This window comes from Orcinus orca, chromosome 2 (assembly GCF_937001465.1).
Source record: "Orcinus orca chromosome 2, mOrcOrc1.1, whole genome shotgun sequence".
NCBI classification, from domain to species: Eukaryota; Metazoa; Chordata; class Mammalia; order Artiodactyla; family Delphinidae; genus Orcinus; species Orcinus orca.
Window position 1 is genome coordinate 140392742 of NC_064560.1, and position 25104 is coordinate 140417845.

General features: G+C 35.1%; 1 protein-coding gene across 5 annotated transcripts in view; it reads left to right on the forward strand.

Moving 5' to 3' along the window:
* The window catches only part of MIPOL1 (mirror-image polydactyly 1), a 305514-nt gene that overhangs the window by 239792 nt on the left and 40618 nt on the right, over positions 1-25104 (forward strand). For all 5 annotated transcript variants that reach the window (XM_033428398.2, XM_049705939.1, XM_033428397.2 and 2 more), the window contains one exon: positions 17875-18105. In XM_033428398.2, coding sequence (XP_033284289.1) covers positions 17875-18105 — 231 coding nt within the window. The remainder of the gene's footprint in view (positions 1-17874; positions 18106-25104) is intronic.

Sequence of the window (25104 nt, forward strand, 5' to 3'; positions counted from 1 at the left end):
TAAAGTTGTAGTATGGTACCTTGCTCTCTCAAAGCACCATATTATTAAATAACTCTTAGAAAGAATTTTAGGAAAAATTGAGAAACCTTGCCTTCATACCAATTGGCCCATCAGTAATATCTTAAAAATTCATGTCACTGATAGTAGGCGGCTGTTTCTCTTCTATACACTAGCCATGTCAGGCAAAAAAATGTATAAACGTTCCTTTCAGACCACCACAAAGTAAATAAACAGATCATCCAAGGATTGTGAAATCCAGTGTTTCCACCTCAGATCTAGCACATTTGTAATATTTTTCCATTCTGAGAACTTAAACTTTTTACTTTCACACTTTTTTCTTTATTTTCAATAAAGAAAACCCTTTTGATGTAGGATGCATCGTAAAGGGCCATTAATTCAGTACAGTGCTTTGAGTCACCCATTCTTATTTGATATTTAGGAGAATAATTTTGTGACCTTCTAGATTTAGGCTATTAAAATTCATACTTCATAAGACAGTATTGAGTAGTCAATTTAGTGTTAAATTTTTAGACTGAGGGGAAGGCCAGAATAAAAAATGTGTTAACTTCCTTGAAAATCTATAAGAATTAAATAAGTGAAAAAAATTTTAAATCAGCCTAATTTCTAGAAAGATTCTAAACAGTTATCAAGTATTCTAATAAAACTTAAGTCTGAAGAGATTTCTTCCACATTTAAAAAAAAAAAAACTGCCATTTTTTCCTGCCCAGCCAGGAGTTAGAGTAAGTGAAACAAGAGGGCCTAAAATTCAGTAATTTAAAAGGTAAAGATGTAAAACCCAACCTTTACTGTGTTGAATAAAAACCAAAAATCCAGACGTCTTCTGATCTTTACAGAGCACGTAGCAACTCTGTAGCAACAGAAACTTTATAACATTTCCTGATGACAGCGGCTGTACAATGGATTTTGAATAAGTCTGGTGTAGTGTTTAGTACAGTGAAAGGAGCTGGGTTGTTTTATGCTTTGAGTTGGCATTTTACCAAGGAGAGAAGTTTGTTGGTGGTTTGTTTTCCCCTCTTATGTTTAAGTGACAGAGTACTGATTAAAATGAGCATTTTTTCATGTTTATTCTTACTTGGTCTTTTTCTGAGCAAGATACTCAGTAAAATGAAAGCCAGATGCTTTTACACCTACACACTATATTGCTGAGCAAATCATTTATGGAAGGGAAGGCAAGATAAAGTTGCTTTTAAGAGTCCTTTAACATATCAGTTTGATAACTAGCAAAACACCTCTACTGCCATTAAATATTTACCAAGACTCGGCTTTGGGCAGGGGGGCAGTTTGGCGTAACAAATTTGACTCTGTGCAATGCCATTGATTAGCTATCAGAAGGACATAGTTAATAAATAACTTTAGGTATTACAGAGCACTCTACATTCTTGTCAAATATTTTCTCTGAAGATGACCTAAAAAAAGTCAGTTACAACCAGCATTCACCCCAGCAATGATTGCACAAGGACAACTATGAAAGAAATAAAGGCCAGGCAGATCAGTTGAGCAGTAAGTACTTAGGCAATCTTTCCTAGTGACTGTTGTCATTGCTGCTGGACTTTAGAACTGAACATGTTTACATTTAATTAGAAAGGACACACAGTTTACAGCACAGTAGCTATCAATATCAGATCAGAATTGATTTCCGCTTTCTCCCCAGTGATTGCTTCCTTCAACCTAATTAAAAAAGGCATATAACCAAAATGACTCACATAAATTTTAAAGCAAAGTAAACAATATTTCCTGGAGACCAAAACAAAAGTAAATGACATTCATCCTGATTATTAGCTACATTTTTTTGAAAGAATTCTGATGCCTATAAATGTGCTATAAGGCATGTTTTAGTGTTATCAGACTGCTGATAAACCAAGTATTCCCTTCTGAAGAAACCTGAATGAATGCTTTACTGAGTTCTTTAGCTCTCAAAGAAACAATAACCTTACTTTTATCTTCATAATCCCTAAAACATGTAGATAAAGTATTCTGATAGAAGTTTGGACTGATTTTATTCATGTCTTCAATTTTCACATATTATAAAGAGCAACTGCTAAAAAATACAACAAAATGATTAACAGATTGATTTCCTTTTAAATAAGATGTATACAGCACATGTGTAATTTCCTAAAAAATAAGGAATCATTCTGGTGTGTGTGAATAACATTTCTCTACAATTACCATAGCCAAAATCATGAACAAAATTCTGATAAAAGATAATTTCTTATAACTCTATTCACTATAAAGAGAACTGCTTTAAATTTCACAAGCTAGCGTTTGTTGATTACACTAAATTATGGTAAAAATGTTTTTTTAAAAATTATTTATTTATTTGACTGTGTCGGGTCTTAGTTGTAGCATGCTGGATCTTCATTGCCGCATGCAGGATCTTCTTGTGGCTTGCGGGATCTTTAGTTGCAGCATACAGGATCTTTCACTTGTGGCATGTGGGATCTAGTTCCCTGACCAGGGATCAAACCCAGGCCCCCTGCATTGGGAGCATGGAGTCTTAGCCACTGGACCATCAGGGAAGTCCCTAAAAATGATTTTAAATCAGAGATATAAAGGAAAATAGGAGAGATGTAGAGGTTACCCCCAGGAGGATTGTGTTACAGCTCTCCTTCTTCCTTCTCTGTGCATCTGCCATGCAATCCCATATCTAGAATGGAAGGCTATCAAGATGTAAGGAAGTAAAGAAAGATTCAGATTAGAAGCAGGCCTTAAGTAACATTAATTAATCAATTTACAAATATAAAGCAGTTCTTCCAGGCACTAAAGATAGTGTAGTGAGCAAAACCTCTATAAGATCAAACATTTTTATCTGCTTTGGTTACTGATGTATCCTCAAGCATTTAATTTGTACTTGGTACTATATATGTCTAGTTGCTCAGTAAATATTTATTGAATGAATGACTCCTTTCAAGGATTATTTCACTACAAGCAAATGTTCATTCATCCACCAGGGGGGAGTCCAGTAGCACTTGTTTCTAGTATTCCAGGAAAACTGCTGAAATCCACAATGGTGCCATAGTAATGAGAGTCAATGTAAAATCTCCTTCCAGAAGAGAATAATTCATCAGAGTTATTTTTGCTTACTTTTCTTTCTTTCATTTTCTTTTTAAATCTTAGGCTTTTTATTACTCTTAGTGTTCACAAAGCAATCAACCTGGAAGCCACATCAGTTAACTACAGACCAGTACTACATATCCATAGTTTATATTCTGCAGGGCACATACCAATCACAGAGATTCTAGTCAACCATTAAAACATTAAAAAAATTAAGAACCACATGAAGCAAGCCTATGGAACCAGTAATTAATTAATCAATTCCACAAATATTTATTAAATCCTTTTCTGGACACTAGAGATCAAATGGTGAAAAAAAAATCGCTTAACATCTATCCAGTTGGAAGGTCAGAGTACTATAGGAACACATGTGAGGATCACCTAATCTGAACAACAGGTCAGATTTCTTAGAGAAACTCATATCCATGCTGAGATCTAAAGGATGAGTAGGGGCTAGTTAAGTAAAAAAGGTAAGGTCAGTGTTCTAGGGGATATGAAATTTGTTCATCCTGGCTTGAGTATAGAGGTAAATAGGTGAATAAAGAGAAGTGAGCTGGATAGAGAGGCATGAAGAGCTTTGTAAAGGATGCTTAAAGGAATTTGGACTTTATCCTCAGAGCAGTGAGGAGTCATTGAAGAGTTTTAATCCAGGTAGTCATACATTCATATCTGTGCTTTAGAAAACTCACTCAAGGCAAAGAGCAAGTGAAGACTATTGAAGTAACCCACTTAAGAAAATAGTAGCAGGCACTCTAAATTATGATAATGGTAATGGAGCTGAAAAGAATACTAGAAAGATGCAAGGGATTGATTAGATTGATCAATCAAAAGGATTGATTAGATTTTTAGGTGAGAAATGGATGTCAAGGATGATGCATAGGTTTTGAGCGTTTACACTGAGTAGAAAGTGATGCCCAGGGAGAAGGGAGGGAAAGAAAGGGCTGATTAGTAGAAGGATATAAAATGAGATCATGAGTTTAGTTTTAGACATACTGAGTTGTAGATATTTGCAGGATGGTCAAGTGAAGATGTCTCCTAGGTAGTTGTGTAGATCTGGTGCTCAGGATAGAAATCTGATCTGGAGAGAAAGACTTCCAAGTTAGGAGTCATTAGTGAAATAAATGATTGAGTGAACCCATGGGACTGGGTTGAAATCAAGGGAGAGTGGCTAGAATGACCAACAGTTAACCAACAGTTAAGGATGCCTCCAAAGGAGATTAAGAAGCATCAAGAAATACTTTTGATGAAGCAGAAAACCAGAAGTGTATTTTCATAGAAAGCAAGGAAAGAAGGCATTTCCAGAAAGAATTGGCTTCTGATAGGTCCTATAACATAAAGATTGAAAATGTCTTTTATACTGAGCAACAAGATCTTTTCTGGAGCAGTGGTGGACAGAGCAGATGGTAGAGCCTTGAATAGAATTTGAGGTGAAGACAGCAAGCACAGACAATTTGATTCTAAATGAGATGATCCCAAACTAGGTCCAAGAGAAATCCCATCTTTTAGACCAGACTAGCATACCTTTGAACTTAGTCAGAATCCCTGGCAGAAAACAAAACAAAACAAAAAATCTTCATAAGTGGAATATCTGACCCAAGAAAATAAATAAAAGGTGAGTTCTAGAATTTTATTTCCTAGATTTAAGCCTCAGTATGTAGTTTCATGCTCTCTTGAAATTCCACTCAGAAAAGGAGCAAGGTGCATCTTAGTGGTTAGAGGCTGTTTGTCATGTAAGGTGATGAAGAGACACAAAACACCCCCTGGCCAGAGCAGAGCAATTGTTTTAAAAGGCAAATCTTGTTCCCCTCTCTTTAAAATCCTTCAGCAGCTTCTCATTTGCCTTAAGAAAAAGACCAAATTCCTGTTTGGTCCTCATGTTCCAAAAGGCCCTCTATGATCTAGACCCAACCACTTGTTCACTGATACGAGCACTGGTTGTAACTGGGCTTCATTGAGCTCATCAGCCATCCTTTCTCTTATTATAAGGCCTTGGCACATGTTCTTCCCTGTGCCTGAAATGCTTCCTTCACCTCTCTTCTAGTTAATACCTACTCTTACCTTTAAATTTCAACTCAAATGTCACATCCCTTCCTTTATAGCACTTAAAATAATTTGAAATGTGTGTTTAGTCACTACTCTAGCTCTAGCTCTAGCAAAGTGCCCAGAACACAGTAGTCATTCATTTACATGAGGAAGGGAAGCAGGGCCTGACGTGTCACCATGCTGCCACCCAATTCCAAGTAAAACAAAGCACATGCTTCCAGTATGCATACTGACTGAACCCTATTCAGCAATTCAATTAACCAAATAACTGTACAGCAACAGCTGTGTATCAAGCACTGTGTGTTTGTAATGGTCTCATAAAATGAATTTATTTAAACCTCGTAGCTGAGATCAGCATCAGTGCTTATCCTAAGCTTTATATAATGTGAAATAAAACTATATATCTAATAGGACTTTATTTACTTTTCCTAAGGGAGTCACTTAGGATCACTAATAAAATAGAAAAATATTTACCCTATGTAAGAACAGTTGGTTAGGGCTTCTCTGGCGGCACAGTGGTTAAGAATCCACCTGCCAATTCAGGGGACACGGGTTTGAGCCCTTGGTCCAGGAAGATCCCACGTGTCACGGAGCAACTAAGCCTGTGCGGCACAACTACTGAGCCTGCAGGCCTAGAGCCCGTGCTCTGCAACAAAAGAAGCCTGCGCACCGCAATGAAGAGTAGCCCCTGCTCGCTGCAACTAGAGAAAGCCCACACGCAGCAACAAAGACCCAGTGCAGCCAAAAATTAAAAAATAAATTTAAAAAAAACGAACAGTTGATTATTTGAGGTTTTTACATTTTTAGTAAAATCATTTATTCATGCAGATGGTATGGGACATAGTTTTCAGTAGTTGAGCAGACTTCTCAGCCATCTGCTAAGAAATTGGCTAATGAGCTTGTGCCAAGCTCCTCAAAAATCTTTTTGTCTAGAACTGACCCTTATGCGGGTGACACTCTTCCTTTGTGTGACTGTTCTTAGATGGAGTACCCACTTCAGTAGAATTAGGATGACAAATTATGATATCTGGCATTTAACTAGGCCTCAGCATTGTGAGCTCACTTACACCTAGAAATGACTGAGTCCAGTCTTCTGGACTGTGCAGGGATTTCTTCTACACTATTTCTAACAGCTTGTTATCTAGTGTCTACATAAATATGACACCTCATCACAGGTAGGGTTTACCCTACCTGATAAGCCCTCCTGTGGAGATGCTTCAGTTTATAACTTATAACAGACATAGCTAAATTCAGGTGTGATTAGGTCTGATTTGGCTATTATGCCATGGCTGGCTATGCTTGCCCTCTTTTCTATCTGATGTCACTTTTGATTCCTACTGGACTTATGGTTAGTCAGCCTTCATTAATACTGTGTGTGTGTGTGTGTGTGTGTCTTGGGAGGGTGGGATTTAATAGACTTTATTTATTAGAACAGTTTAGATTTACAGTAAAATTGAGATAATACAGAGTTCTCATATACCTCCTCCCACAGGTAGTTTCCCCATTATTAATATCTTGTGTTGGTGTGGCACATTTGTTACAGTTAGTGAAACCATATTGATACCTTATCATTACTTAAAGTCCACAGTTTACATTAGGGTTCACTCCTTGTGTTGTACCATTCTATGGGTTTTGAAAAATGCAAAATATCATGTACTCACTGTTACAGTTTCATACAGAATAGTGTCACAGCACTTAAAAAAAAAAAACATGTGCTTTTGCCTTTTTATCCACCTCTGCCTCCCCCTGAACCTTTGGCAACTACTGACCTGTTTACTGTGTCTGTAGTTTCGCCTTTTCCACAGTGTCATATAGTTGGAATCATGCAGTATATAGCCTTCCAGACTGGCTTCTTTCACTAAGTAACATGCATTTAAGTTTCCTCCATGTGTTTTCATGGCTTGATATCTCACTTTTTATCATTAAATGATATCCCATTGTATGGATGTACCACAGTTTGTTTATATATTTGCCTATTGAAAGATATCTTGGTTGCTTCCAGTTTGGGGAAATTACGAATGAAGTTGCTATAAACACTCACGTTCAGGTTGTTGCGTAGACATAGGTTTTCATTACTATTGGGTAAACACTTAGGAGCACGATCAGTGTATCATATGGTAAGATTATGTGTAGCTTTGTAAGAAACTGCCAAACTGTCTTTCAGAGTACCTGTACTATTTTGCATTACCACTACCAATAAGCCGGAGTTCCTGTTGCCCCACATCCTCACCAGAATTTCGTGTTACTCCTTTTCTGGATTTAGCTCTTCCAATAGGTATAGTGGTATCTCACTGTTTTAATTTGCAGTTCCCTGGTAGCCTATGATGTTGAGCCTCCTTTTGTATGTTGATATGCCATCTGTATTTCTTCTTTGGTGATATATCTGCTTCTTTTGTCTATTTTTTAATTGAGGCTTATTTTCTTATTGTTGCATTTTAAGAGTTCTTTGTATATTTTGCATACTAGTCCTTTATCAGATATGTATTTTTCAAAGATTTTCTGCAGTCTGTGGATTGTCTTTTCATTCTTTTAACAGTATGTCTTGCAGCATATAAGTTTTTAATTTTAATAAGGTCTAACATCTGTTTTTTTCATGGATTATGAAAAATCCATGGTGTTGGTGTTGTATGTAAAAACTCATTATTAAACCCAAGATCACCTCAGTTTTCTCTTATGTTATCTTCTAGATGTTGTATAGTTTTTCATTTTACTCCTTAGGCCTATAACACATTTTTAGTTATTTTTTGTGAAAGGTGTAAGTTCTTGGTGTAGATTATTTTTTTTCTTGTATGGATGTCCATTTGTTCCAGCACAATTTGTTAAAGAAAAGGCTATTCCTTGTCCATTGAATTGCCTGTGCTTTTTTGTCAAGATCAGTTGACCATTGTTGTATGGATCTATTTCAAGGCTCTCTATTCTCTTCAACTGATCTGTTTGTCTCTTCTTTTGCCAGTGTAATGCTGTCGTGATTGCTATAGCTTTAAGTCCTGAAGTTGGATGGTGTCAGTCTTCTGACTTTGTCCTCCCTCAATATTGAGTTGGCTGTCCTAGATCTTTTGCCTCACCATATGAACTTTAGAATCAGTTTGTCAATATGTACAAAATAATTTTCTGGGCTTTTGATTGGCATTGCATTGAATCTATAGAACAAGTTAGGAAGAATTGACATCTTAACAATATTGAGTCTTTTTATTCATGCTCGTGGAATATCTCTCCATTTATTTAGGCCTTTGATATCTTTCATCTGAGTTTTCCTCATATAGATCCTATACATATTTTGTTAGATTTATATCTAAATATTTCGTTGGGGGAGTGGTAATATAAGTGGTATTATGTTTTAATTTTTAATTGGAATTGTTCACTGCTGCAACATAAGAAAGCAATTGACTTTATATTAACCTTACATCCTGCAGCCTTGTTAAAGTGACTAATTAGTTCCAGGAGTTTTGTTGTTTTATTTTCGTTGAGTCTTTTAGATTTTCTACATAGACAATCATGTTATCTGTGAACGAAGACAGTCTTATTTTTTCCTTCTTAATCTGTATACATTTTATTTTATTTTATTGTCTTATTACATTAGCTAGGACATCCAGTACTGTGTTGAACAGAAGTGGTGAGAGGAGATATCCTTGTCTTGGCCCTGATTTGGGGGAGAAAGCATCTAATTTCTCACCAATAAGTATGATGTTAGCTGTAGGGTTTTTTTTGTAGATGCTCTATATCAAGTTTAGAAATTTCTTCTCTCTTCCTAGTTAGCTGAGAGTTTTTATCATGAATGGATATTAGATTTTCCAGTGCTTCTTCTGCATTTATTGGTATGATCAAATGATTTGTCTTCTTTAGATTGTTTTGTAATGGACTATATTAATTGATTTTCTAATGTTTTATACCGAGAATAAATCCTACTGGATAGGAGTGCATAATTCTTTATGTACTTTGTTGGGTTCGATTTGCTAATATTTTGTTGAGGATTTTTGCGTCTATATACATGAGAGATAATATTCTGTAGGTTTTCTTTTCTAATAATGTCTTTATCTGGTTTTGGTGTTAGGGTAATGCTGGACTCATAGATTGAGTTAGAAAATATTTCCTCTGTTTCTACTTTCTGGAAGAGATTTTAAAGAATTGGTATAAAAAAATTGGTATCATTTCTTCCTTAAATGTTTGATTAACTCCTCTGGGCCTCGGGTTTTCTTTTTTGGAATGCATTGACTATTGATTTAATTTCTTTAATAGGTAAAGGCTTATTCAGATTGTCTATTTCTCCTTGTGTGAGTTTTGGTAGTTTGTATCTTGCAAGGAATTTGGTCCATTTTATCTAAGTTATTAAATTTGTGGACATAGAGTTGTTAATAACATTACTTTATTATCCTGTTAATGTCCCTGGGATCAGTAGTGATGACCTCTCTTTCATTTCTGATATTAGTAATTTTTATCTTCTTTCTTTTTTCTTGGTTAGCCTGGCTATAGGTTTATTGATTTTATTAATTGTAATAGGCCAAAAATGCCCCCCCCAAAAGATGTCCACATTAAATAACTGGAACCTTTGTTACCTTATGTGGTAAGGAGATGTAACAAATCTCCAAACACTTGGGAACATTTAACAACACATTTCTAAATAATCCATGAGTCAAATAAGAATTCTCAAGGGAAATTAAAAAATATATATGGAAGTGAATGAAAATAAAAGTACTGCATAGCAAAATTTCTGGGACATAGCTAAAGCAGTGCTGAGAGTGAAATTTTTAGCACTAAATACATACATTAGGAAAATTGGAAGTGTATCAAATCAACAATCTAAGGTCCTACCTCAAGAATCTGGAAAGAGAACAAAAAAATAAATGCAAAGCAAGCAGAAGGAAGAAAATATTAAAAATAAGAACAGAAAAGGGCTTCCCTGGTGGCCCAGTGGTTGAGAGTCTGCCTGCCGATGCAGGAGACACGGGTTCGTGCCCCGGTCCGGGAAGATCCCACATGCCACAGAGCGGCTGGGCCCGTGAACCATGGCCGCTGAGCCTGCGTGTCCGGAGCCTGTGCTCCGCAACGGGAGAGGCCACAACAGTGAGAGGCCCGCGTACTGCAAAAAAAAAAAAAAAAAAAAAAAAAAAACAGAAAGAAGCACATAAGAGCAGAGAGAAAACACATTATGAATATCAGGAATGATAGGATATCACTATAGACTTCGCAGAGATAAAAACAATAAGAGATTACTATGGACAGCTCTACATGCATAAAAATGGCAATTTAGAAGTAACAGACCATTTCCTAAAAAACTCTTATTCCATTACTGATACATGCAATAACCTGAAGGAATCCCCAGAGAACTATGCTGAGAGACAACAGAAAATCCCCAAACCTTTCCATTTGTATAACACTCTTGAAATGACATTATAGAAATAGGAAACAGATTAGTGGTTCTTAGGGTTTAAGGAGGGGATGGAGTGGTAAGGAAGTAGGGAAATATACTTCGTGGTGATATAACTGTTTTGTATCTTGACTGTATCAATGTCAATATCTTGGTGGTGCTATTATACTATAATTTTACAAAATGTTGCTATAATTTTACAAAATTTACTATAATTTTACATAAATTTACTATAAATTTACTATAATTTTACAAAATGTTACTTTTGGGGGAAAGTGGTAAATGACATGAGGGATCTTTCTGTATTATTTCTTACAACTGCATGTGAATTTGTAATGATCTCAAAACAAAAATGTTAATCTTTAAATATTCCTCAAAAATGGAATGGAATGGAGTGTGGATGAGGGAAGCAATGGAGAATATGAGGCTGCACATAAAGATAAGGAGAAAAGAAAGGGAAATAAAACTGATGTGACTCTTCTATAATACTAGAGCCCACTTATTCGAATGGAGCGTTTAAGCAACAATGTTCAATAAATACTTTTTGTCTGCCTCTTATAGAGAAGCCACCGTGCTAGGCCCTCTAAGGAAATAAAGAAGAGTAAAAAATGGCCCCTTCCTTCAATAGCATTAGACTAAAGTAGGGAAGATAAAGTGAGTATAAAGTAGCTGTAAAGGATAGTAGAAAGTGATGAATATAATACAAGGGGTATGGAAAGGGTATGGAGCTTAGAGGAAGTAGTGTCTCCTTGGGCAGGATATGGGAGTGTGACTTCATGACGGTTGTGGCAGTTCATCTGAATCTTGAAGTGTAGTGATCGGGCGCTTAGAGGGATAGGGAAATAGAATTCCAAGTTGAGGCAGCAGTGTGAGCAATAGTCCCAGAGTGAAAAGTGTGAGGGCAGTTTTAAAGAACAGTTTATATTTCCATTTGGCTAGAATAAAAGTTTTCGATAGAATAGTTAGGAAAAAGTCTGGAAAGAAAACTAGAACAGAATTCTGGAGCACCTTGAATGTCAGACTAAAACTTGGGACATAAACCTAGAATTCTATATCCAGTGAAATTGTCCTCCAAAAGTGAAGGAGAAATGAAGACTTTCTTAGACAAAGACTGAGGGAATTTGTCACCAGTACACCTGCCTTGAAAGAAATGTTAAAAGAAGTTCTTTTGAGAAAAGGCAATCACAGTAAGGCGGAAACTCAGATCAAATTAATTCATGCAATAAACCAGGAAGTAAAAACAGACACTGTCCTTTCAGGAAATGTATACTGAGGACAACATAGCACGCACATCTGGTTTCCATACTCGCTTTGTCTTTATTTATTTTCATTCAGTGAAACAAGCCAAACCTGCCTCTTTTTTTTTTTTTCGGAATGATTTAATAATATTATCAGTAAGTGATAAAGGTTAGGAAAACTAGTTTAGTTCTCCCAATTCATGAAAAACCTGTAGCAACAGTTGTTTTTCATCAAACTACTTATAAAATATCTAAATATTATATGAGACCTTATACAGAATTAATTAGAAATAAATTATTTCTTAAAAAATTATACAATGTATGAATGCTTGTTTTTTGCCAGGTATTGTGCCAGATATTTTCACATAAATAGATCACCTTATTTTGTTCTCATGTGAACTCAGTGAGATTTTTCTCATTGTTTTAGAGTTGAGGAAATTAATACTTAAAGTTATAAAGTATTTTTCCCAAGGTCAGACAGAGTGAACAGCAAGACTGAAATTTAAATCTACTTCTTCAAAGTCCAAATCTGACATCTTTTCGTTTACCAGATTTAGCATTCTTGACGTATTAGACTAGATAATTCTTTGTTGTGAGGGTCTGTCCTCTGCAATGTAGGATGTTGAGCAACATCTCTGGCCTCTATTCACTAAATGCTAGTAGCATCCCCCCCTCCAGTTGTAACAGTGAAAAATGTCTCCAGATGTTACAAGATGTCCCTGAGGGACAAAATTACTCCTAGTTAAGAACTATTGGCCTGGGACTTCCCTGGTGACACAGTGGTTAAGAATCCGCCTGCCAATGCAGGGGACATGGGTTCAAGCCCTGGTCCGGGAAGATCCCACATGCCTCAGAGCAGCTAATCTCGTGTGCCACAACTACTATTCCTGTACTTTAGAGCCCGCGAGCCACAACTGCTGAGCCCGCGCGACACAGCTCCTGAAGCCCGCACGCCTAAAGGCCGTGCTCTGCAACAAGAGAAGCCACCACAATGAGAAGCCTGCGCACGGCAACGAAAAGTAGCCCCCTCTCACCACAACTAAAGAAAGCCCACACACAGCAAAGAAAACCCAATGCAGCCAAAAATTAACTAATTAATTTTTAAAAAAAGAACTATTGGCCTATACTGTGACACCTCATCTCTAAATTTTTAATCCAAGAATATTTATTCAATTAAAATAAACAGTATATATAGATCACATGAATGCTTGAGCAATTACTGTAAATAAATGAAGCATAAATAGAAGTGTAAGTGCATATAGTGGGATGGTGAATAAAGTGATCTCATGAAAGGACTTAAGAAATAGTTGATCACGGAAACAAGAAGCCAAGAAAGGTAGCATCAAAACTTGGTATAGATGGAAAAGTACTAGTTTGCAAGAATAAGATGAATCCATGTTTGACGTTACAGTTGAGAGTTCAACAAGCACGTAAACACAAGTTGAGGGGAACATAAATATCTACAAGCAAAATGTAAAAGTGGGTCATAAACCTGAAAATTCCGAGATATTTTCGGCTGAGGCAGTACAGAGAGTTAGGGATCAGGAAAATAGTCAGGATCACAGTCATGAGGGAACAGACCAGGAGACACTGAAATGAAGACAGAAACCACTACAGAAAGGAATCTATTACATGCTACTTAATGGTCTAATACCCATCGAATGGCATCTCCTACCTTGGCCTGCTGTTGGACTCAATGTGGTGAGCAGCCTAGGAGATAATGTATAGTCACAGTTGGTGTGGGTTCGAATTATGATTATATGAAAGACTACTAAGTAAAAATATTTTTAAAGTCTCACTTTCTATACTAAATTAGAAAAATTACTTCATTAAGAATTATATAATTTCAAAACTGGAAGAGTTAATTGAATTTTTTATATTACTTCATTATCTTCATGATAAATAGGGATGGTTACCATCCTATGTTAGTATTGTGTGAGCCACACTGTTTCTGAGAGTGATTTAACAGCTTTTCTGTTGTTTTATAATTTATTCTTACTATAGCTTAAAATATTTTCCCATACAATGTCATTTAAGTGCCATTAAATTGTAATGCCACTGCTATACAAAAAAATGCATCTGAAAATCAATGCATCTCAATCAACTTTGAACAGAGGTTAAATGTGATATGACTCTGAAGAAAGCTAAACAATGTGGCCCTCTTGTCAATTTAGGGAAGAGCTTTCTGAGGGAAAAAGCATCACTAAAACAAAAATGCACTTCAGTGGTTATAGATTTATACATGCTGGGAATATATCCTCTCTACTTCACTTTTATTCCTATAAGAAAATTTCCCTAAATTATGAACATTTTAATTTATTAAACTTATGAATGCATTCTTCCCATAAATAAAATTGCCCTATGTAATTTAATATGTTGGAATTGGGAAGTAAATCACATGATGAAACTAAAAAAAAACTACGAAGTATTGTAAGTTCTAAGAAGGAAAAGAGGTTCTATGAGACAGAATAACAAGGAGGGAACATCAAAATTTAGACTGAAGAGACATAAAAGGTTTATCTGAGAAAGTAGTATTTATGCTGAGACCTAGTGAATGAGTAGGAGTCGGTCACATAGAAACGTGGAGGGAAAGGCATTTCAAAGAAATGCTTCAAGCAGGAAAAGCTTGCCGTACCTGAGAAATGGAATGTCTGCTAAAAGGTGGTAGGTAGAGAGACCGGATGATAGAGGGCTTTGTAGCCCATGGCAAGTAGGGGAGGATTCCAGCCCAGGAAGGGGGCTATGATGTGTGTCCAGGTTCTGGCTCTGCTAGGGTAGGGGTATGAGATTAATTAAATTACTTACCTCTTTGTTTCAGTTTTTTCATTAGTAAAAAAGTAATATTAATAGGACTCCCTTCCTAAGTTGTTGTGAGGTTTAGTGAGTTAAAATATGTAATTTGTTATCTTCAGAGATTTATTCTGAGTTTGATGAGGTGCTATTGCAGGATTTTGAGTGACGTTATCTAATTTATCTTTTTAAGAGACCACTCCAGCTACTGCTTCAGTTTGAGAAAGACTTGATGGGGATTTAAAGGTTTCCAAGGTATTTTGAATGAATAGTAGCTTTTTGAGCTTGAGAATAAAGGGTCCCAGTTACAGGTCCATCTGAGAGAAAAATTAAAGTCAGGTAGTATAAATTTGCCAAAAAAAGGAAAAGACTAAATTAAATGGTAGAAAACTAGTAAATGATGAATGATTAGGTGATTAAATGGGGTTAATATTGATTTTAATAATGGTGTGATTTTAAAAATTGAGTCATTGATTCTTAATATTTAATTGGTTATAATATACTAGATAGTGTTGTAGGTATCACAAACAAATGCAGAATTCCCAAACTATGCTGATCTACTTCAAGTTTTAAATGAAGAGCATAGGACTTCCCTGGTGGCACAGTGGTTAAGAATCCGCCTGCCAGTGCAGGGGACACAGGTTCAAGCTCTGGTCCAGAGATCCCACCTGCCACAGAGCAACTAAGCCCATGCACCACAACCGCTGAGCCTGCGCTCTGGAGCCCACGAACCACAACTACTGAGCCCACGTGCCACAACTACTGAAGCCCACACACTGCAATGAAGAGTAGCCCCTGCTCGCCGCAGCTAGAGAAAGCCCACATGCAGCAACGAAGACCCAGTGCAACCAAAAATAAATAAAAATCCCTTTTTAAATAAATAAATAATAAATGAGGAGTATATATTTAAGATTAAAAATATAAAGAACAGGGCAGGCTATGATTTTTTTAACTGGACACAAAAAAGCACTGCCATTAATGGAATAATAATAAATTGGATTTCATTAAAGTTAAGAACTTACATTCATCAAAAGACAACATTAAGAGAATGAAATGTCACTGCACCCCCATTAAAATGGCTGAAGTTAAGAGGACTCGGAATCCCACTCTACGGGTGCATATAGAGCAACTGGAACTCTTGCTGATGTGAGAATAAATTGGTATGACCACTTTGGGAAACTTTGCAGTATCTACTAAATCTGAACATATATACACCCTATGGAGGAATTCTGCTCCAGAAATGAGTACTTATGTCAGTTATATCTCAATAAAGCTGGGGAAAAAAAACAAAAACAAGCCAAAAAGAAATGGGTACTTAGGTCCATCAAAAGACACATACAGGAATTATTCATAGCAGCAACAGTGGAATGGTTAAATAAATTGCTATGTATTTATGTAATGGAATACTTCATAGAATAAAATACAACAACAGGATGAATCTCAGAAACTTTATGTTAAGCAAAATATTAAGTCAGACAAAAAGTTCAAAAACAGGCAATATTAATCTTGATAGAGGTTGGACTAGTGATTACCTTTGGAAAGGGGATCAACTGGGAGGACTGGAGTGTTCTGCATTTGTTCTGTATTTTATTCTTTACATTTTGTCAAGCTGAATACTTTGGATTTGTGCAAATTACGTAATTTAAAATGTAATTAGGGACTTCCCTGGCGGTCCAGTGGTTAAGACTCCGGCCTTCCGGTGCAGGGGGATGCAGGTTCGATCCCTGGTCGGGGAACTAAGTTCCCACATGCTGTGTGACACAGCCAAAAAATTAAAGAAAAAAAAAAATGAAATTGATATTTAAAGGTAAAGAGCATAGACTTTTTAAAGGTTTTTTTGTTTTGTTTGTTTTTAGTTTCTTTCTTTCTTGGGTGTTTCAAGTAAACAAAGAGAGTAGATTGAAAGAAAATGGAAGTTGGAACAATGCAGAAAGTATGAGAGAACAGAGAAAGAATTAGGAAGATGAGCAGGAGACAGGAGTCTTTAAGCATATGGATTGGTAGAAAGAACCAAGAAGAATGAAGTAAGGGTTAGATACATAACAAGATGAAAACCATGAAGGAAGATACTTTCTTTGCACTCTGCAAATCTGGCAGTATACACCATTCTTATTTCATATATAGTAATCACTTGACCACAGTTTAGCAGCATCTCTCTTCTTAGGGACTAAACTGAATTCTGACATGATTTCTTTTGGTATGCTAACTATCCCTGTCTCAAGTCCATCTTATTTCTGTGTGACACCTTGTCCAAAGTGAGCACCCTGGAGAGGCTTATAGGCTATTTAAGCAAAAAGAAGAAATTTATAATTACTTCAGTTTGAAAAGTTTTAGATAAAGTACCAGACTAGATATTCAGCCAGAGTTAAAGTTCCCTGACCAGCTTTCTACAGCTTTAAGAATTATATTACTTTCTTTCAACATTATCAATCTGTATTATATAGTTAGGGTGTTTTACTTCAAGTCTCCCATCGACATTTCTTTTGTATGCATATACTGAAATGATCTTATTTAATAAAAAAAGAACATCTCCTGTGTGGATTTTAAATTTCCCATTATTAAATATTTATATTTTCAAAATGTCTTTATTTAATTGAGTGAGGTGCTTGGTGCCATTTCAAAATAACCTCAGGTGGTAGGTGTAATGACATATCAAAGATCTGACCTTTAGCATTTTAAGATTCTATTTGTCTGCATTTTCTTCTGCATTAATTTAGTCTTAATTTATATGCTGTTTCTCTGTATGACTTAATGAGTGGATGTGTTTGGCATAAGATTCATTAACAAAAAGAAAATATATCTGAATACATATTATTTCTGTGCAGGTTGACTTGTGATTTTAACTTCATTTATATCTCAATTGTGACAAGTAGAAAATGCTGTGTATAAGGCTGATCAGTATTTGTACAAATCTCATTCATTCTCATTACGTGTTCAGCCGAATAGACCCTGGATCTCCTAAACTGATGCCCATTCTCTTACTTCTCACTTCTTTGCAGTCAGCTTATTATATTCTTTTATTTACCTAGAGATACTTTATTCTCCAATTCTTTGCTATTCCTTTTAAAGAAAATTGAATGTAATATTTACACTGATACAATTAAATTAACATCCTGCAGCATCTTTTTGTATGCTTTGGTAGCAAAGATAATCATTTGTCTGGGTAGCTTTCAGCCTAGAAGCAGAGAAATGGATAATTATCAGGTATAATATTGTGATATAAAAATTATTTGTATTTACCCGTTTAAGTTATCTCTATTGATTTTTAGAAATGGGTATTTCTAACTGGAGATTTTTGTTAAATAGATTATTGGTCCGTCAGCCTACATATTTATGTTTACATTATTTATTTTTATATTTTCTCAGTTTACACAAATCTTTATCCCAAGAAGAAAATCTGAAGGATCAGTTTAACCATACCCTTAATACCTATGAAGAAGCTTTAAAAAGTAGAGAGAACATTGTTTCCATCACTCAACAACAAAATGATGAATTAGCTACCCAACTGCAGCAAGCTCTGACAGATCGAGCAAACATGGAATTAGAGCTTCAGCACACCATCGAGGCCTCCCGAGTAGCCAATGACAAAGTTCAGAAGTAAGTAAAATGACCTTGCATTATCTCAAAAGCATGAAACAAAACAAAACAAAAGCACATTCTTTTGGCAACTAAATAATATATTATTTATTATTTATGCTCTTAATCGTTTAAGACAAAAATGGATTGAGCCAAATGAACTTTTTTAGACGGCCTGTCATATCTATATTTAGGGTCAAAAAGTCATTTACTTGCGAATCATGGTTACTATTTAGGGCAAACCATTTTTATTGAATAATTGATCTTCAGGGGTTCATGGAGGCCATACGATTAAAATCAGTTCATAGGTAATAGGTAATTAGCAAGGGGAAGAGACAGTCAAGTTACCAACTCTACTCATTTAGCTTCACAATAATCTTACTTGAGCTGAAATCATCTATGACCTTGCAATCTGAGACCTCTAGGCACATAGAATCCAGTAGAGTGAAATTAATTTTCTTGTGTTGTTCTTCTGAAGTATTCGATACAGCTTTTCACAGTACATGATCACATTTATTTTCAATAATCTTTGCATTTTTATTAAAATTTAAATAAAGCTGCATAATCAGTCAGTCCTTAATGATAGATAGCAAAATATTAACAAATAACTTATCAGACAAGGAAGTCACTTGTTAATTTATGGGACTTGAACACTGTAGCAGAATATTCTAAAGCAGCTTTAATGTAATAGAACTTGTCATTTTCACTGAGCCCTTTTTTATGTATTGTTAACAGCATTACATCATTCACACACCTAATTGAATTCAATTTCTAAGACATACCTTCTTCCTTAACAATTTTTTTTTTCAGTTTTACAGTATGGAAAAGTAGAGCTAACTTCAAGGTTTCTTACTTCTCAATACTTTTTGTTTGAAAATAAGTCTTCTGAAATATTTCCTCAACATCCCTGAAATTATATCTTGATTACTAGCCCAAGATCAGGTAAATAAGTAGTCAAGACTGTTTTAAAACAGATTAGGAATTAATCTTTAAGGTATATGTACCTTGAAACTTATGATTTATGGTATTATATTTTATAGGTTTAAAGATTAAGTTTATATTCAGTCAGAAACTGTATCCGATTATTCACAAAGTATATTAACGTTCTAAGAACCCCAAGATAGATATTTAGGTAGATCTCATTTCATTGTAAATTACAAATCAGTAACTTTTGACAGTCAAGATCGGATTTAGCTCTATTTGCTTAAAGGATACAAATACTTAAAATTTTCAAAGTTTTCTTTACCTGTAATCCTTTAATTTCTATACATAACTAAAATTCCCTAAAACAGTGTTTCCCAGAGAGCAATTAGATTTCTAAAAAAATTTGGAAATGTCAACTTTTATTTTTTAGATCTCATCAGCTATTGTTATTATTTTTAAAAGAAATAACTTTGTACCCCAAGAAGTAGAAATAACATTTCTCAGATAACGCTTTAAATTAAATAAGTTTAACCTTTTGAAAAACTAACTATATTGTCCTTATTCTTCACATTTAAGAACAGACAAATCAAGACTTTTTAATGGAAATGGCACCAATCCATGGACAGAGTTTAAGTGCAACAATTATGTCATTTACAAGAGTTAAATGTTAAATTTTAATTTAAATGTTAAATCTTTTATTCTGATTTCTAGCAATCAGACCTAGATGAAATATTATCAGGCTTTCCACTTCATATTTAATCCACTATATTTCATCTTTAATTGCCCTCAAGTGTGCAGTGTATCTTCATTACAGTTAATGTGGGCATCAGCCTATTTTGTTGGATATAAGATGATAACCTTCCAAGAAGCCAACTGATAAGACTTTGTTAGATATTAACAGGTATTGGTATTCTGTTAGGTATTAGTATTCTCCATATAATCTGAAATCACTATTACTAGCAATTATTTTTGAAGGTCCTTTGAAAATATGTCAGTATTCCAGGCAATAATTAAAATTTAAATTTAAAAGGTCCACATTTCCCCTTTACCCTTCACAACCAAATTCCTTAAATAACTGATCTGTATTCACTACCTCTAGTTTTTCAATTCCCACTTGCTCTTCTACTACTCAATACACTATGGCTAGCTCTTATACTAAATTGTTCTTCTTAAGATTACCAGTAATTTCCTAATTATTGAATTCAATGTCCCATTCCTAATTATACTTTATCATAAAATTTATATATGAGCATGGTAAAATAAGTAAAGATGCTCATAGATCTTCAACATGGTAATTTAAAAGCGCAGGCTCTGGATTCAGAATGCATAGGTATGTGAACTAGGACATTTTAAAACACTGCCTTGATGTGGGCAATAGTATGTGGACAGTAATACACCTACTTCATAATGTTGTAAGAATTAGATGAGATAATACGTGTGATGCTTTTAGAACAATGTGTGTTGCATAGTCCCTCCTTCTCTTGTCATTTCACTCATACTGCACTATCTTATTCTTCAGAAGGGCACTACCTTTTCAGGACTAATGCATTTATATACGTTGGCCTCTCTCCTTGGAGCCTTTTGCCCTTTTCCCTCATGAGAAACATATTCATCCTATGAGATTCAGTGCAGCATAAAAGATAGAGACAAGCTTTGTGGTCAAGTCAGACAGACCTGTGTTTGAGTCCCTGGTTTCCTACCTATTACCTGTGAGATTTAGGGCAAATTGCTTAACTCCTGGAAGCAAAAGTTTTTCAGTTAAAAAATTTGGACAGGGTTCCCCTGGTGGCGCAGTGGTTGAGAGTCCGCCTGCCGATGCAGGGGACAGGGGTTCGTGTCCCTCTCTGGGAAGATCCCACGTGCCGCGGAGCGGCTGGGCCTGTGAGCCATGGCCGCTGAGCCTGCGCGTCCAGAGCCTGTGCTCCGCAACGGGAGAGGCCACAGCAGTGAGAGGCCCGCATACCACAAAAAAAAAAAAAAAATTTGGACAGTTATATTGGCTTCACAGGGAGAGTTGATGTGACTTTGCTAGTCCTCAGCAGTTTCAGAACTGTCCTTGTTCCCTCACTGTTTCTTATCATTCACGTTCACTTTGCCATCAGTCCCCGTTGTTTGCTGCCTAAGTATCTCCTGATTCCCTCCACCTCTTCCCTTGTTAATTGCATTAATTCAGGCCTTAATCATTCTTCATGACTACTGAAATAATCATTCCTCTAGACTATTGAAATAATCATAAAATTAGTTTACCTGCCTCTAGCTCTCTCAAGTTTATCTTCCTCACCACCACCAGAGTTAATTTTTCTAAAACAGAAATCAGGTTATATTATTTCCCCATTTGAAATCTTTCAGGAGCCCTTCAACCCCTACAAGTTAAAGTTTAAACAACTTAGCGTGATATAGGAGGCCTATCACTGGCCTTCTGCCATTGTTCTAGTGGCATCTCCTCACGTGCCCCCTACCACAATATCTCTGCACATGCTATTTCTTCTTCTTAGAACATATTCCTCCCTTTTAGTACCTGGCCAGATTTTTGTTATTCCTTAAATTCCAGTCTAAATGTTACCCCTGTGATGCTTCTTTATTTTTTCATTCTTTAATTCTTTCATAATACTTAGTCCATACCTTTATTAGAGGTCTCAATCATCTAGATGTTATAATTGCTTTGTATATCTACTCTAATCCCTGTAAAATTACTCATCGAACTTTTCCAAGCCATAGACAGTGTTCTACTCCTCTTTGTATCCCCGTTGCCTCCAAATACTTGCACAGATGCCTGCTGTAAAGTGGGTGCTCCATGAATGCTTATGAACATATGAACTAGAACAATTTAATAGTTCAATAGAATGACAGAATAAAATAAAAGCAGATCGGGTCAGGAATACACAGTAAAACTTCAGGTGTGCTCTGATGTGCTTTAAGCCCTAGATAAAGTTTTTTATCCCAGCCAAGTACCTAGAGCTCACAAGTTTCATAGAAGAGTAAGGCACTGGCATCATCACTCCTTCCACTCTCCTCAGAGTTGGGATCTCTTACTTGTTAGTGATCAGCTTTTAACCCTTGTTCTAACTTCCATCAAGTTTAATTACATTTAAAAGACCTGAAATCTTCAGTAATAGGACAGAGAGATCATATACTATTTCTAATAATTGTAGAATTTTAAATTTATATTTTATTTCTTTGAGAGTCTAACATTTTTCTTGAATTTTTAAACCTATAGGAGTATACTTGGAAAGTTGTACAGAATTACCATCCATAAACAAGCCAATGTTTATAGCAGATAGTCACTTATAAAGTAAAATGTGGTAAATGCCAGACCTCACTGCCCCAAAATAGCTTCTTGGCCCAGGTATCATAAAGCCTAAAATTTCACCAATGGCAATCCATTCCGTCACGTTAAGCATTACTCTCCTTTGGTACATCTCTTTAAAAAATGTGTATGTTTGTGGAAGAAGAGCACATAGTGATTTAGCTTTTCAGATTACTCTTTTGCCGATTCTGGATGCACTTGATTTCAGAGAGTTATGTGGAGGCTAAAGAGCAGGTTAAGAGCACGAGAACTTTGTGAGAAAAACTTCTTTTAATAGTTTTGCCCAGACCATCCATAATCCTCATTTATTAAAGAGAAAACTGACACACCAATCCACTAAATGATGTTTTTTATCATAAGAGGTTATGAAATCTGATTCTTTGTGCTATAATTTTCCATGTGTCTTTCCATCTACAGACATGCTTCTGGCCTAGAGCAAGTTTCCCAAAGGAATTTTTTAATGTATTTTACTAAATTTAACATGTTTAAGCTACACATAGTTACTTAAAATAAAAGTATTTACAACCAGACGTACATGGTTAGAAGACCTCTCAAAGATCTAGGTTTTACAATGAAATAACTTTTATCACATATCATCTTAACCGTGGGCCAGATTTACACTGATACTGTTCAAGTTTCATCATAAAATATAACTATATAATAAATAGATTGGACTAAAAGATGTAAGAAAAAATTGTAAACTTTTAACAAATTTTCAAGAAAAAAATTCATCAACTATTTAGAATTTTCTTTCTATGCTTTAAAAAAAATCAGTTACTTAACATTTGCACACATTCTAATTTTTAATTGCATAATTAAAATTTCAAAGATCAGCATAAAACACTGCCTTTTGAAATATACGGCATCCTGTGTCTTTTGAGTGGTATTGACAGAAAGAAAAGAAAAGAAAAGAACATGTAAAGCTAATAAAAAGTCTTTCCTGCCTGTTGGCCAAATACTGATTTCTATGAAGAAGTTGAGGTTACAAAGAAATCGTGAATTCTCAGCCTGGTTTCCCTGCTGATGAGTGAAAACTGTCTGTAGTTCTCTTCGAGGTATCAGGGGAGTCGCCATAGTGTCACACAAGGGTCCTTAGTGTAGAGCAAACATACTTTCCACAAACTCAGCTGCTTAATCTGTTTGCAGGTTGAATTATAAAACAGGGTAGACGACTCTGGGTGCTGGGAAGGGGAACAGAGCATTTCCACAGTTTCTTGACTTAAAAACAAAAAAAAAGCCTGCTATTCTTTTTTTTTTTTTAAAGCCTACATTTTTCATCAAAAGACTTTACTAAACTTTGTAGTTTTGTTGCTATTTCCAGAATCTGATATTAACCATAATGGTTAATAATTAGTAAAATAATTGTGCTAAAATAGTCTTACATAGTTTAATATGAAAAGCATCAGTGAATTTTTTATATAATTACATTATGTTTTCATTAAAATTGTTCTGCTTCTTGCCAACTTTATCTTGATATTTTTCCTCTGAATTCTTGGTTGGACTACAAGTTGCAAAGCAGTACTAGATGTATCTGAACACTTTGTAAATACTTGTTGATTGAATCAAGGAATGCATTTCATAAATTCTCAGCACAAGGTTGAAATCAATATTTAATATAATGTTGAAAGTTGACTTGGATTTATTAGTATTAGTAGTAAATGAGAGGATTTTAAATTTTTCTGGAAATTTCTTCAATCTTTTTTATGTTTGAGATTCAAAAAGCTCTGTGAAATATGATACATACCTCAGCAAATAATAAATCAAATAGTTAATTTATTTGTGCTAGTTTATGTACAGTTGAACACCCCAGTCAGCTTTGGAAGGCACCTTCTAAATCTAGATCTAATTAGATACAGCTTTATTGTCATTTATATATGGAAGATGGACTCAGATTCCTCCTAAACAATTGTCGTAAACTGTAAAGCATCTAGCATGCTTAATTTTTATTCTTGAACATGATATGTTTTTTAAGAATTTAATGTTCTGGGTTTTTAATCATAACACATGTTTTTAAATTAAATACATATTTAACTTATGAAATACAAGTCTTGTACTCTATCAAACAAGTATGTATTTTATTAAAAATTTAATTCCATTATATATTTGTATAGTGGATCACCTTTCTTATCCATTGAGTACATAAAGTAGGTTTTCTTAGAGCTGCTTTTATTATATACAGAGATACCTACCATGTTTGATAGGTGATATAATTATATTCATTTCTTTATAAAAACTAAAGAATTGAGGCTTATACCTTGATCTTCAAGGAATGTCTCACTTTGACATGAAAAAAAAACATAGTTTTAATTGTCTAGCTCATTTCTTTCTACCACGGAAGAATTAATGTGGGATTATTAAAATTGAGAAATTCCAATGAAGTGGAAAGTGAAGGATCCAGGCTAAAGAAGAAGAGGGATTCTCTAAACCTAAGTATCTGCACTGTCCCTGATTAGTTCCCTTTTATAGTTAACTTTATGGAGTGAATCATAAAAAGCATGAAAGTGGGGACTAAAAAGTTAAATTACAACATGGCTTCTTACATTTGATTTGCTTCTTCATTTCAGAATCTTTCTTCCAATAGGTGATCTAGAGTTGGGCTAGTATACATTTCAGCCTACTAAGATAGATAAAACATGTTTCAGATGATCACTATGGAGAAGAATGAGAGAAAAAGAGCAAAAGGGTTAAATAAGAGAGAGAGTCATACAGTTTTGGTTTAAGACTAAATAAAATGCAGGAATTTTTGTTGTTTTTCATTAGTCCCAGTGTTACAGTAGTTGAAAGTCAGA